Source organism: Pelecanus crispus, chromosome 4 (assembly GCF_030463565.1).
Source record: "Pelecanus crispus isolate bPelCri1 chromosome 4, bPelCri1.pri, whole genome shotgun sequence".
Lineage (NCBI taxonomy): Eukaryota > Metazoa > Chordata > Aves > Pelecaniformes > Pelecanidae > Pelecanus > Pelecanus crispus.
The window spans coordinates 16,285,625-16,299,531 of NC_134646.1; the positions used below are offsets into that span (position 1 = coordinate 16,285,625).

Below are 13,907 nucleotides of genomic sequence, written 5' to 3' on the forward strand. Positions count from 1 at the left end.
AAATTGTTTTTGGGACAACAAGTTAATTCAACAATAAAATCATTAAATTGGATGCACACTGTACTGTAAGTTACAGTAGAGTTTCAGTGTTTTATAATTATACTATCCCAAACCTATAGCAAATAATTTGGAAGCAGATGTTACTGCAGGTTAGTGCAGTCTGTCAGTCAAGGTTATTATGTATGTTTTATTTATGCTTTCTGGTATTAAAAACATTTTTTTAGAACAAAACTTGCCATTCTTACTGGGATTGTTTAGTCTGTTGGTGCATGGTTTTAAGTGAATTTTACACCCTAAATCCACTATTAGTATCTAATTACATGGGGCTGCCTTGTTTGACCTCGGCTTTTTGTTCTTGTTACCTCTTCCAGTAGGGTGGTCTTCAGCTGACATACCTGAAAGGCCAGACCTCCCATTGCTGCACTCATGGTTGGCTGTTTTCATGTATGGAAAAGGGTCAAGACTGTGTTTGGTTACTGGTGAAAGTAACCAGAAAACTATAAAATACTTTTGCAAATTGGCACACAGTTGAAATTAAACAGACTGTGGCAAGGGGATATAGTTTTTGGTAACACTTTTTAGAAACGTGGGATAATTTTCATTCAGGCAAAGTTTTGAGTTTTGTTGTTTTTCAATCTCACACCATTGCAGCCTTTTAAGTGTAAGATAATGAGTTACTTCCACAAAAGAGCACTGCAGCTCTGTTTACCATTTCCTGTTAATTTCACATTACACATGTAAACAATTTAAAAATTCCATGGCTTTGGCAAATGTTCATGTAAAGCGTTATTAACAAAATATTAATTATTCACACGCTAATATTTTTTTTGCATGCTAATATTCTGTTGCTCCTTTTAATGTTTTCCCCATGGTATGTGCCATATGAATACATCAAATGTAGGTGTAAACCCTAGCACAGTAAGCTTTCCAGAACACAAAATAAAGGTGCTACAGGTGGGCTATGAGCAGCAGGTAAAAATAAAGTCATCAAAGTATTGATTTGTCATGTCTTAGAAATTCATTACTTACTAACAAACCCCTGTGAGGGGTGGCCCCTGGAAGACTCATCAATTTGCAGAGAGCGCCTTCCATGCATGGGGCCATGTAAAAGAACAAAATTATCATCCCTTGTGGTAGCCCCTTGCTGGAAATTAATAACTTCATGCAAAAAACCGAACTTCTTCTGCTAGTGGTCATTCATAAGCTGCTGCAAGCTTATGAAATTATTCTTTTGTTCTAAGTAATGAATGTTACATGAAGATGCAGGATTTGGTTTCTTTTGATCTTTGTAGAAAACTACTGCATAATCAAAGTTGTTCTCAAACATAACCGTGACCCTGATTTCCTTCTCTCAAATATAGCTTAAGAAAGAAACCTACTTCTTGGATATTGCTAGCAGTAGGAAAAAATTCAAAAGAAGTGGGCAGGTTAAAACATTAGAAGACCAGAGGATGAGGGTAATCCAGAGAACCCTTTGCATTAGTCTTCAATAATCAGCAATGGGAAAGTCCTATCCTCAAACAGTCCTTCACATGTAATAAAAATGAGGTGTTAAACTGAGGTGGTGTGTGACAAATTGAAACATATGATCAACACAGAGGTTCTGAATCCCTCCATCATCAAGGCAGTTTGAACCATAGAATTCAAGGTACCACAAGAAACTTCTGTTTGGTTCCTCCAGATACTAAATAACTGTCAATAACTAAATAGCCTCACATCAAAAGCACAGAATGAAATAATCCTTCTCTTTGTAACAAGGTTGTTATAAAGACACATTAGTACCTGGGAGGTCTTAGACAATGAAGTGATAAATCAAAACCAGAAAAGTTAAAAATGAATGTAAAAATGGAGTGTGTGAGGTGCTGCAAAATACACATATAATACCTATTACCAAAATCCAGAAGAGTGAGGAGTATAGGTAATAGCATAGTTAGCTTTGAGATTGGAGGAGTTGTGGGAAAGCCTAAGAATTACAAGCACATAAAACCAGCATTAGGTAAATTAGTTAAAATAGCCGACAAAAGAATTTCTTAAAGTTAAAACTGTGTCTCTGAAAAATATAGCCATTCTTTGATGGTTATAAAAAAATGTTATCACAAGTAAACTACTTTCCAGAGTTAGGAACTAATGAGAAAATATAGGGAGAGAGACTTACATACTTCTCAACTAAAAGGTAGGGTTAGTCAGATGTCCTGAAGACCAGTACAAATACTAGCATTTTATAGATTGTCTTTCTGACCAAAAAAGAAAAACTTTGTTTTCTATTTTGCTACTTTCTGTTTTGTAATTTTTCTGTCTCTCTTTCTGTTTCTACAAATACATACTAATATCAATCACAAAAATGCATGCACGCATGAATGCATAGGAAAAATAACTAGGTAAACAGTGATACAGAAAATGTGTATAGGTCCAAATATTCCAGTTAGTCAATACAGAGAAAAAAGGAGACAAACCCATTAGAAAAGAAAAGGTAATAATTTTCTAGGATGATGAGAGGAGAAAATCAGCTGTAGGCAATATTAAAAATGCAAATTTAAATAAGAAATATCTGTTGATAGGTTCATATCAGCTGTAATTTAAACATTATTACCAGCTGTTCTTTGAGAGCCACAGACAGGGACAGAAGTATGAAAGTAAACTTTGGAAGGTGGCAAAACAGCCATAATGTGGCTTCATAAGTCTTCTTTTAGAATATTTCCATTATGATCACTTTTATCTCTAAACAAATTATAGATAAAATGAAAAAGCTTCAGAGAAGAGTACTCAGACTGATGGACAATGCAAAAGATTTCCATTTAAAAGATGAGACTAAACTCAGAAAAGTTTATAGGGCAGTCACGCATTGCTGTATCCCCTGTGAAGTTTTAAGTGTTTGCCACTGTCGATGCCGTGATTCCAAGGGGATGAATAATCCTTTTGACCAGGACGGCTCACTGGAGCCAGCAGGTGATTTTTATGAAAGAGGGCAGAGCTTAAGTAAGCGTCCTTGCACACGTAAGAAGATTTCCTCTTCCTCTCCTTATAACACCTTATAGATCTGGATTTCAATATGTTTTGTATCAACAGCCAGAATAGCTGCTTTCTGTTGGATTGAAACTTGAACTTGATTCAAACCATCTCACTCCTCTTTCATGCCCCTCCAAAGTACGTAATTCCACTTATCATCCTTTCCATCATCACCTTCTGGGATTTCCGCTGTCGGAGAGTATTTCCAAACAGACTGATTTCAAACACTAAGGGACAATATCTAGGTCATACCTCATTTTGACATTGTTCGGGTTCTTTACAAAAACATGGGTGATTTCATTTTTTAGTATGAGTGTTTGATGGTATGATAGAAGAATAGCATTTATGAAAGTGTAGCCCTCTTGAAGACTTTAATTACTATGGGAATGGAAACTCGGAAACATACGGCATTAGGCTGATCTGCATCTAGATCCTCAGTTCTGATGGGTTATAGATATACTCTGAAGCTACTACTGGAAACTCTCTGTAGAATGAGCCAATTTTGTTGGTGAATGCTCTCACCAACCCAGGTGGGCCATATGATTTCTTTCTGTTCAGAAAGTTACTATCCCTTAAGTCATTTGAGGGAATGGAAAGCCAGAATTAATGTCTAATTATGTTTAGTTTAGCCAGAGCGTGCAAAATTCTTATCTCATTTACCAACCCACATGCAGTTATTATTCCCATAAGAGACACTAAAGAGAAATTAGAGCTTTTTGCGAATACCAGTCTAGAGAGTTTCACTTTACAGAAGTACTTCACAAAAACTCCTTTGTAACCACGATGGAAAAACCTGAGGATTTTTTTCAATCACATCACAGCTCACTGACTGTAAAAGTTTTTGTTTTGGTTTGGGACTTTTTTTCCCCTTTTTTTAGTCTTTCTAGCCTTGGCTATTAAGGAGTTCTCACTTTTTATCACTTTATAAGGAAAAACCAGCTCCGTTTATCTTTTGCTTATTTTCTGGAGCCTGCAGGAAGCCTCTGCCATCCTAAAGAAAGTCATACATAATAGAGCAGCTTTAGCCCAGTAAGCCAGTCTTTCCCAATTCATCAGTCAAAGTGTTATGCAAGTGGCCCCCTAAATTGATAAATTCCCACAGTGCCTGTTGACCCAGCTGCCAAGTGCTCATGCAGCAGGTGTTGTTTTCATGACCACCCTGACAGTAATACAAACTGTTTAGCAGTTGCATTGACCTCTTAGCTATTAACATTGATACAGGCTTCACTAGGGACTAGTTTTCAAACATGACAGAATTTCTTAAGACTAGAGGTCATGAACAAGTATACCATATAAGAATAAATTTGATATGCTGCTGAGTTTAAATCTTAAAAGCCGTGAGTTTTTTCCACATTATTCCCATGTAGTAAATCTGGAGACAAGTAACGAGCTTTTGGCATCTCTCCCAGGACTAAAGGTATACTTTTTAATTTTAGAAGCTGTACCTGAAGAGATGCTGTATTTATTCTATGACAAGTAGCAAATTTAGTCTATGACAAGTAGTGAAACAAAATTACTTTTCCTTGTCATTTTCCCTTATAAAGGAAAGAAAATGAACAACTAATGCACAAATTTTGGTGATATACTTAAGCATCATTCTAATACCTAATATCTTGTGTGCAGTTAATTGAAGCATAACATTCTTTCTATATATTATGTACCACAATCAGGATTTCTACAGCCACGTCTCTTGTTCAAATGTGAACATCCAGGAATTTTGTCTGGGTTTTTTCTCACTTCAGTGGGAAAGTAGAGATTTTTGATACTGTGTCAAAGGCATGATGGCAGAATTGTTTTCTGTTCAGTACCTTTGTATTACTGCTGAATTTGACCCTCCATTTGCATTGATTTATGTAGGTCTCAGTTACAGGCTAGCACATACAGCAACTAAATCCCTCTGCGTTTAGTGGAACTGTGAAGAGATGCACTAAAGAAAGCACAAAATCCCAAGCAGTTCCAGGATGAGTTTTAATCTATTAAAGCATGTTAGACTTTTATATGCCTCTAAAATAACAGTAGAGGACACTTTCTTATACTAGCTACGGTAATGCAGCAAAAATTATTTTACACACCGTGCAGTCAAGAATTCCCAGCTCACTGCATATGTCAGTGAAGGGACCCAGCGAGGCCCCCAGCCCCCAGTACCGCTTTTCCTCCATGTTCCATACATTTCGAGTTGTCACACAGTTTCATGAAAGCATGTTTTAACAAGCAAGATATACTGTACTGTACTGTATATATGAACAGCTCTTTAAGATAACTAGAATTGTACAGACCATATAAATAGTCATTATCAGCTACATTTTTGGCTGCCTTTCTGTGGACCAAATAGTGCTTACTGTAAGAGTAATCAAGCTGTACCCTTTAGAGTTTTATGGATTGAAGGAGACAAGGAAAAAAATCCCTCCAGCCCACAGTGTGGCTTCATCTATTCCCCTCCATTTTCCACGTCAAGAGACACAGCGAAGCACTAGTTATATAAACAAAATCATAGGCTTGTCTAAGTGCTGGAAAGATCAAGTCCCAACAGTCAGTTTGAAGACTTATGTTATCTTTGTGAGATTCAGTTCAACTTACGCTGAGCCTGAAAATCTCCACCCCTTTAAAGCCTTAAGAATGCAAAATGTAAGTGTTGTGGGGCAGAGACTCTCCCTTGATAACCTGTTGGTACCGTAACGGCATTCAAATCCTGAGAAAGAAGTGTGGCTTTTCCCGTAGTCCAGCTAAGGAAAACCAGTAATTCTTCTCACACACACGAGGATTCTGCTGCAGCTGCATTTGTATTCCTCTTCTCCTAAGGCACTCTGCCAACCAGAATTTTTTCCATCTTTGTTTCTACTCCACCCCACCATTAATAAATATTATCCGAGGCTGATGAGTGCAAGTTATTGATTGATGGTAGAATAAAAGGCAAGGTTATATTCACAAGTACCAAGAGCACTAGAAAACTTTAAATCATAAAAGTGACCAGCCATGCTTTGCTGGATACAAAAAAAGTATGACATCTGCCTCCCTAATTAAACACAAATGAAAAAAGAACCATATATTCCAGGACTATCATAGATAAATACTTTACATCTATTAATAAAATAAATCATTATCTTCACAAGTAAAAGATCTCTGTGACTTCTGAGGTCGTTCTTTGCTAAAGATATGCCACTGGAGCTCTTTTGCAAGAGATGCTCCAGGAGCCTGAGGTTATGCTTCCTGCTAAATGCAGTACTGTACTTGTGTTTGAACAAGAAAAGGAGAAGACTCCCATTTATAGTAACTTGAAAGAAATGGGCTTTAACAGAGACAGATGAAGAAAGAATGTTGTCTCCTATGCAGTTGGCTATAAAGAAATCAACTAAAATGTAGATTTTTTTAGGTAGGAATTAGAACACAGATCTTTTTACTTTAAATCTGAACAAGTCTCCACTGAAAATCACATCATCTTGTAGAACCGTTTCCAAAACAGCATTGCCTGTGAATCTTGCATATAACTTTTAAGCATAGGAACTTTCTTAACCAGCTCACATATAATGCACTCATTACTACAGAACTAGAATTCCTTATGGGCCAAAAAAATAATGCATTATATTTAAAAGACAGCTGTGGAAATACGTAAACACAAAACCTGAAAGGATTTCAGATATGCTGCAAGAAAGGTATCAAAACATGTTTCAAAGCCCTTCAATAATACAGGACCTTAAGTCTGATTCTCAGAAGTGCTTTTGAAGTCAGAACTTGGTGCTACACTAAAGATGCATCTACACATTCTTCCTGTCCTTAACATCTTTGGGGAACCAGTTCTTCTGTATGGATGTTTAAATAATTATGGTAGCAATTAAGACTGAGCAGAGAAAGTGCTACGGTGAAACAAACCAGTGAGCCTGTACTCTATTACCCTGTTTCAAAGAAAAATGCAAGAAACCCTGTAATGTACGATTAACAAGCTGCATGCCAAAATTGGCGGGGGGGGGGGAACGTAAGCCCAGTCAGCTAGTGAGGGACTTCTATACTTCTATTACATTAGGTATGAGTGCTTATTTTTCTTAAAAATTATTTTTACCCTATCTAATACTACTTTGAATGGCCCCATTGTGCATAGAAATATCTTCTAAAAATCCTACTAGAACATGGGTTTCATTGATATCTTAGAAGCCATGAGTTCAGCTAGTTAATTTTACTTTCTTTAGCTTAATTTTTTTCCCTCAATATTTCTTCTGATGCTGAAATGGGAGATAAACAAGAATACTCAATTTTCCTCCTCTTTTTCTGCCACTGTTTTCCACACCTCCATCATACCCCTTCTTTCTCAGACTCCAAAGACTATCCTTTTCTCCACACGGGAGTATTGATCTAGGATTTTAATATTTGACAGGGTAATCAGTGCACAAGTTGCTCTTCCAGCTATTTGCGTATAATTGGGATTTTAATACTGATGTCAGTATAATGAACAATGTTATTTTCTATTCTATTCTACCTATCTCATACAATTTTGTTTTGGTTTGTCTGGATTCTAGCTGGACACTTAGCCAAGGTTTCTCTGAGCTCTCCACAAAACTATCAGAACCTTTGTCCTGTAAATTTCAAGCTTTGGAAAGTATGGCAGTAGTTCAGATTATTTCCTTGAGAATGAATAATTTTGTGTTTGTCACTAATTAACTTAATTTGCCATTATGCTCCCATTCAATTACTTGTTTATATCTCTTGGGAGATTCTGAGATTCTTTTCTCAACCTATTTCTGTGCAATCAAACCCACAGCAGAGACAAAACACGGTACCTGTACTGGGAACCTGTAGCCTTGTGATGATCCTATCAGTCTGTAGCTACTGAACTCAGACAGCAAATAAAATAAGTGGTCAGCATGATGACATAAAGCTAAATTAAAAAAACCCCAATAATCATCTAAAAAAGCGTTGGAAGTTGTATTGACAGTTAGAGCACGCTTAAGTTAAAACACTTAAGTGTTTTACATGCTTAACACTACAGAAGAAATACTACAGTTCCTTCTTTGTTAAGGAAGATAATGCCGTGCTTTTGTAAATAAAAAAGGCTGCTGGACATCCAAAATGCTTTGTAGAGACTGACAGAAAAAATGCATTACATGAGACTTGACCCCAAGAAGCCCAACAAAAAACCAGTATCAGAAATATTTTAAGTCAGCTGAACTAGAACTTCCTTCATGCGTACATTTCACAGAATCACCCACAGAAAGGTTGAGGCTGGAAGGGACCTCTGGAAGGCACCTGGTCCAACCCCCCTGCTCAAGCAGGGCCACCTACAGCCAGTTGCCCAGGACTGTGTCCAGACGGCTGTTGAATATCCCCAAGATGGAGATTCCACATCCTCTCTGGACGACCTGTGTCAGTGCTTGGTCACCCGCACAGTGAAAAAGTCTTTCCTGATGTTCAGATGCTTAAATAAGCATCTGGAATGCATAATCCAAATATGATTTCATAAAAATATGGAAATAAAAAATCCGCAACGCCAAACTGAATTTGTAGACAGAGGTAATACTTTCACAAAATTATTATGCATGTCATAACGTGTGACATAAAACTTGCTGTTTAGATTACTCTTCCCAGCATACAATCGGAAATATAAATCAGCCAGAAAAGCAAAAAGACGCCATCAGATTCTGGACTGAATTATATGACTATTTGCACTCTCTGAAGAAAAGCCACACAATCAGTAGAATTTAGCACATCTAATAATGATATTGTCTAGAGATATATGCTGCCTGCAATAAGCTCTTCAGCAAGCTGGTTTTGCCAGGTTCAAACTTCAAGAATTCTGAAGGACTACTATTTAATCTTGTAGAAGATCTCTGAAGGCAGTTATATGAAAGAATAGCAAACCACACTATATTCTTCTGTAATGTAACGTATCTTCTCTACGTTTACTGGTGGTTTTGAGAAAAAAAGCAATCCCCTTAGAACACAGACTTCTCCCACTGATAATACCTTAAAAGAGAATCAGGCCTTTAATAAAAAAACCAAAGTTCTTCTCCTTGACCCTGACTCTCTGCCTGGTTCGTATATTTTTTTTCAGGCCTTTAGTCCCTGAAGAATGCAAAAGAACAGCTCAGTCTGCACAGATACTGACATCTGAATGCTCAAGGCATTGTCGGAATGGGCACTGCACTCCCACAGGAAAATGCTGCTGTAATCAAGGCTGGGAAGGAGAGTTCTGCAGAACTGGTTTGTATATAGATTCATAGCAACTGGTGAAAAAAGCAGTGACGTGTCATAATTTGCTTTGAATTATTTGCTGAGAGAAATTTTCAATATATGCCGTTGACCATCAGTTGTAAAGCAACATTAAAGAAATACTGATCTCATGAATTGTAGGGGAATTGTAGGGGAATAAGTCTTTAGATGAGTGCAACAGCTGAAACAGCTAATGCAATGTGAACCATTACAGAATGCAATTAATAGCATAAATATGACAGACAACAGTATTCTTAATTTTTTCACCCAGATTGTAAAATGAAAGGAAATGCAATCAATACATGTTCCATGTCTGGACATTCAGCTTCCACCTGCAGTATTACCATTGTCAGTGTCAAATAGGAGTACCTTGTCAGGAAAAATGATAAATCAGACCTGCAGGTCACCATTGCATATTTTGCACTTTGCTAATTTAATGCAAATACTTTAGTTCTGGTACATTCTTACTTTTGAACCTATGAAATAAAATGGGTCCAGTTTGTTAAAGAGAATCCTATGTACAACTTATCACAAAGCAGCCAATAATCAGAAAGTTATTGTCATCTGTTATTAATCACAGTGCTTTTATTAAGTCCTATCTTGTTGCTGTAGCATATCTTTTAAAAGTCACTTGAAAAAGTGATTGTGCTCAAACTAGATATTGGGTATGCCACCAAAGGGGTGAGATGAATGAACCTGGAGTGCCACAGCTGTGCTATCACTGTCTCACAGAGGCTGTGGTTATGTCTGAGCTGTATAACTCTGGCCTGTGCAGATCTTGCAGAGCAAGCCTGTGTACCAGGAGGTGTTATCAGTGCATCAGGACAGTCTTCTGACTGAGCTTATTTGCTCAGCGAGTTTGACCAGATGCCTATACAACGAGATAAGGTTAACGTAATAGCAAGAGAACTCCAAAGAGGAAAAGAATCACAGAGTAAGACAAAGCAAGGATCACACGATGGACCAAGGATGATTCAGGTTGGAAGGGCACTCAGGAGGGCCCTGCTGAAGCAGGGTCAGCTACGAGGTCCTTACAGCCTGGAGTGTAATTTTCACGGGGTTTTAGTGATGAGCAGGAGTGACTTTGTTTGGAACGAAATGAAACGAATGAAATCACTAATGATATATCTTACTGGCAAGATTCATGAGCTGACCATCATACAGCCATGCAACAAAAGCAGGTTGGAGAAATGGATGAGGTAATCTGGCCAAATAGCCCAACTTCAATTGTCCTCACTTGTCAGTCAGAGATTTCCCGCATTTAGAGAATAAGGCCCGTTCTGCAGCCCTTGGCCAAGTGGAACTTAAAGTAAAAAAGGTCTCCAGTGTGAACATAAATCGGTCTTGAATAATCTGTTTCATTTAAAAAATTACATCTTTATGATAGATAATTTGATAGATGCAATGTACAACAAAGCTACAGAAAATACGTAGACTAAGGATCTTTCTTCCCCGGATCCCATGCAGCACTTAACAGAGATGTTCTAGGTTGGACCTCAAGCTACTATTATAATTTAAATAAGAAAAATTACCTTACGAGACATCAGGTTCCTCCTAGGGTAATTAAGAAACTGATGAATAAAATCAAGAAACCTGTTTTTATGTAGTGTATTATAAATCTCTGTAATTCACTATTAAAGCTTTATTGTAATAGATAACATTAAACAGCAAAATGTCTGCAAAAATAAAGAGACATTGTATTTATCATAGTGCTGTGACTCTACCCCAGAAGAAAATACTTCCACAACTGAAGTTATTGATTATTAGTTTTGCTAACGCTGGCTACAATTTAAACCAGCACTTATATTTGAAAAATTTAAGCAAGCTGATTAACCTAGAACTCTATAGGTAAATCATCAGGCATCTGCTAAAGAGAGAGGGAAAAACTTTGAAACTTAACTAACTGATAAAAGCGGTCGAAAAAATACTCTGGTTCTTTTTTTTTTCTAAAGGGAATTCAATTTTGTTCCAAGCATAAGTGATTCAAGAGCCAAAGGAGTGCATCTCTGTGGTCAATTGTAGCCTGCTCTGCTACGGAAAGCGTGTTGTGCAGAACTCTGCATGTACAAAGGAGTCTACCTGAGGTTCAGTGCTTGCTAGCTTAGAGATGGCCAGGTGCTAAAATGTCTCACCAACTTCAGGACTTTTTTGGGTTGCCAGCATAAGAAATGGGATGAGGTAGACCACCACTGTTTAAAGATCTAGATGTGCTGCATGTCTCGTTTTCAAATGATAAGACATTTAGAGCCTAAAGTCTTTTGAGATGGGTCTTCTATGCACTCCAGAATCAAGCATGAATATGGGAATTGGACATTTTCAAAAATCTGCTATTTGAGTTTCACAGTCTGTCCTGGGTGATGTCTGCTCAGACATACAAAATTACTTCCTCCCCATAATATTCTAAAACTTTAAAAAATACGGTTTCAAAACTACTAATATTTCATCCTTTCTATTTTGTTTTTGTGTGCTTTATAAGTTTAGAAGAGCTTTTAATGAATGCATACTGTATCTTTTCAGTTTGTGATGTTCTAAACAAATTGGAAAAATCACTGTTTTTTTCCCCACAGCAAAATGTGACCCAGCCTGTCGACATGGAGGTGTCTGTGTAAGGCCTAATAAATGCTTATGTAAAAAAGGCTATCTCGGCCCCCAGTGTGAACAAGTGGATAGAAACATCCGAAGAGTGACAAGGGCAGGTATTCTTGATCAGATCCTAGACATGACATCCTATTTGCTGGATCTAACCAGCTATATTGTATAGTTTCTGGGACTATTTGGAAACTACACTTTCAACGGGCATTTGTTTTGAATCCTGTCATTTTTAAAAGACTGTTATCCTGCAACAAATACCGGTGATTTGATTTACTTTATTAATTTAAGTATAATATCCACAAATGTGCAGATAAATTCTTTGTATGTGTGTAAATATTTCTGTGCGTCTCCACAGACGTACCAATATCCAATACGTGCACACATACACATGCACACACTACCACAAATACAGTTTTACAGCTAGTGGAATTTTTTTTTATATTTATTCCTTCATGAGAAATAGTTTACAAAGTAATTCCACTGTAAACCACATTTTCGTCAAAGGACTTTCGTGATGTCTTAATGGATTCTTTGACACCCCAGAAATCTCGTGTCTGTACCTTTCCGATTATAGCAATAAGAGAGCAGTTTTCAAACATCGCTGTATAAACTGCTGGACTTAATAAAATCCAGTTGTAACAGTTTCTAAGGTGAACTGAACTACATCATGAGACAATATTTCAGAACTCCTTAATGCATTCCTATCTAGGCAATTAATTGTAAGACTGTAACCTTCACCTTCATCAATGTAACTCTATTACAGAATGTTACGCATTTCTTTATCTAGCATAGATGCAAAAATCTGGTTATCGCAGCTTAATATCAAGATTGTTTCAAGTGTTTAATAATTAAATTATATTCGCATATTTCAAAACCAGTCATCCTAGAAGGTCTGCTTTTTATCATATATTTTATTTAACGATGGGCACTGGGTTCATGTTACATATTTATATTATTTTATTTTATTTTATTTTTATAATATAGACATCACCTAGATGAGACAGCTTTACCATGTCCTGTAAAATACTAAAGTTACATTTTTCACCAACTTAATTGGAAAGACGGGGAAAGAGAGAGCAAACACACTCTTTAATGTGTTGTGGATCTAATCTAGAAATGTACCCTTGTGTCAACTTGTATTCATTTACGACGGATGAAAAAAACAACCACCAATCAATCCTAATAAAATTCCAGCATATGTTAAAAGTGTTCATAAAGTGATTTTCACTGTAACAGGACGGGCCAGATTATACACGAGTAGACTGCTGCCGATTTCACACTGAACGGAACATCCCTGGATGAGAGCTCACATGAGCACGTGTTGGCTGTGTAAGATGTCACTTGTACAAAACGTATAATGATCCTCGCCAAATGCGGTTCTAAATGTAAATGTTCCTTGAAGAGCTAACATAAAATTGAGCCTTTGTAAATGTATCAATAAATATGGTGTACATGCGATAGTCAGGTTTTCTAAAGTATTAATAGTCTAATTAGATGTCTCTTCAGAACCCGTGCCCTCTTATCTCCAGCTCTAGGGCATTATTAGCAGTTTCTTCGCTCACTACTTACCACCATCAGATTTCCTTTGCACTACCTGGTTTTTATAAAATCTTGCCTATGAAAAGAAAGCAGAGTAGCCACAGTGTGCACATCCTATGGTTCTTATAAGCAGCTGCTCATGCGTCAACGATTTACAATGCTTTAGGCAATAAGAGCTAGAAGACTTTAGCCATATTACTCTCCAGTAGCAAAATTACCTCTCTAGGGCAGTGACATGCAACGAATTTTCCTTTATAGAAAGTTGTCAGTCTTTTAGTAAGCATTAAATCTGAAAGTACAGCATGACTGATACTTGCATTTCTCTGTCTTGCGCATTCCAGCTCAGAGGAACAGAAAATTACATTTGCCTTCCATATATGTTTGCCTGGGTTTCAAGTGACCTCATGCCAAATGGAAATTGGTTGAGAAATCTTGGTTAAGTGCTCAGCGAACAATGGTCTGCATTAAAAAGTGCATGCATAATTTTGCACAATGTAGATTCAACTGACAGTCCATTGAAAGACGTCTCGGGATTAAATGAGCATGAAGACCAAATTGCCCTCTCACCCCAG

The 13,907-nt window shown here is 37.1% G+C and overlaps 1 protein-coding gene across 1 annotated transcript in view; it reads left to right on the plus strand.

Moving 5' to 3' along the window:
- Positions 1-11,965, plus strand: part of HHIP (hedgehog interacting protein) — a 70,814-nt gene extending 58,849 nt beyond the window's left edge. Inside the window, exons 12-13 of the mRNA XM_075709508.1 lie at positions 9,047-9,195; positions 11,772-11,965. Coding sequence (XP_075565623.1) covers positions 9,047-9,195; positions 11,772-11,965 — 343 coding nt within the window. The remainder of the gene's footprint in view (positions 1-9,046; positions 9,196-11,771) is intronic.
- Positions 11,966-13,907: the final 1,942 nt, after the last annotated feature.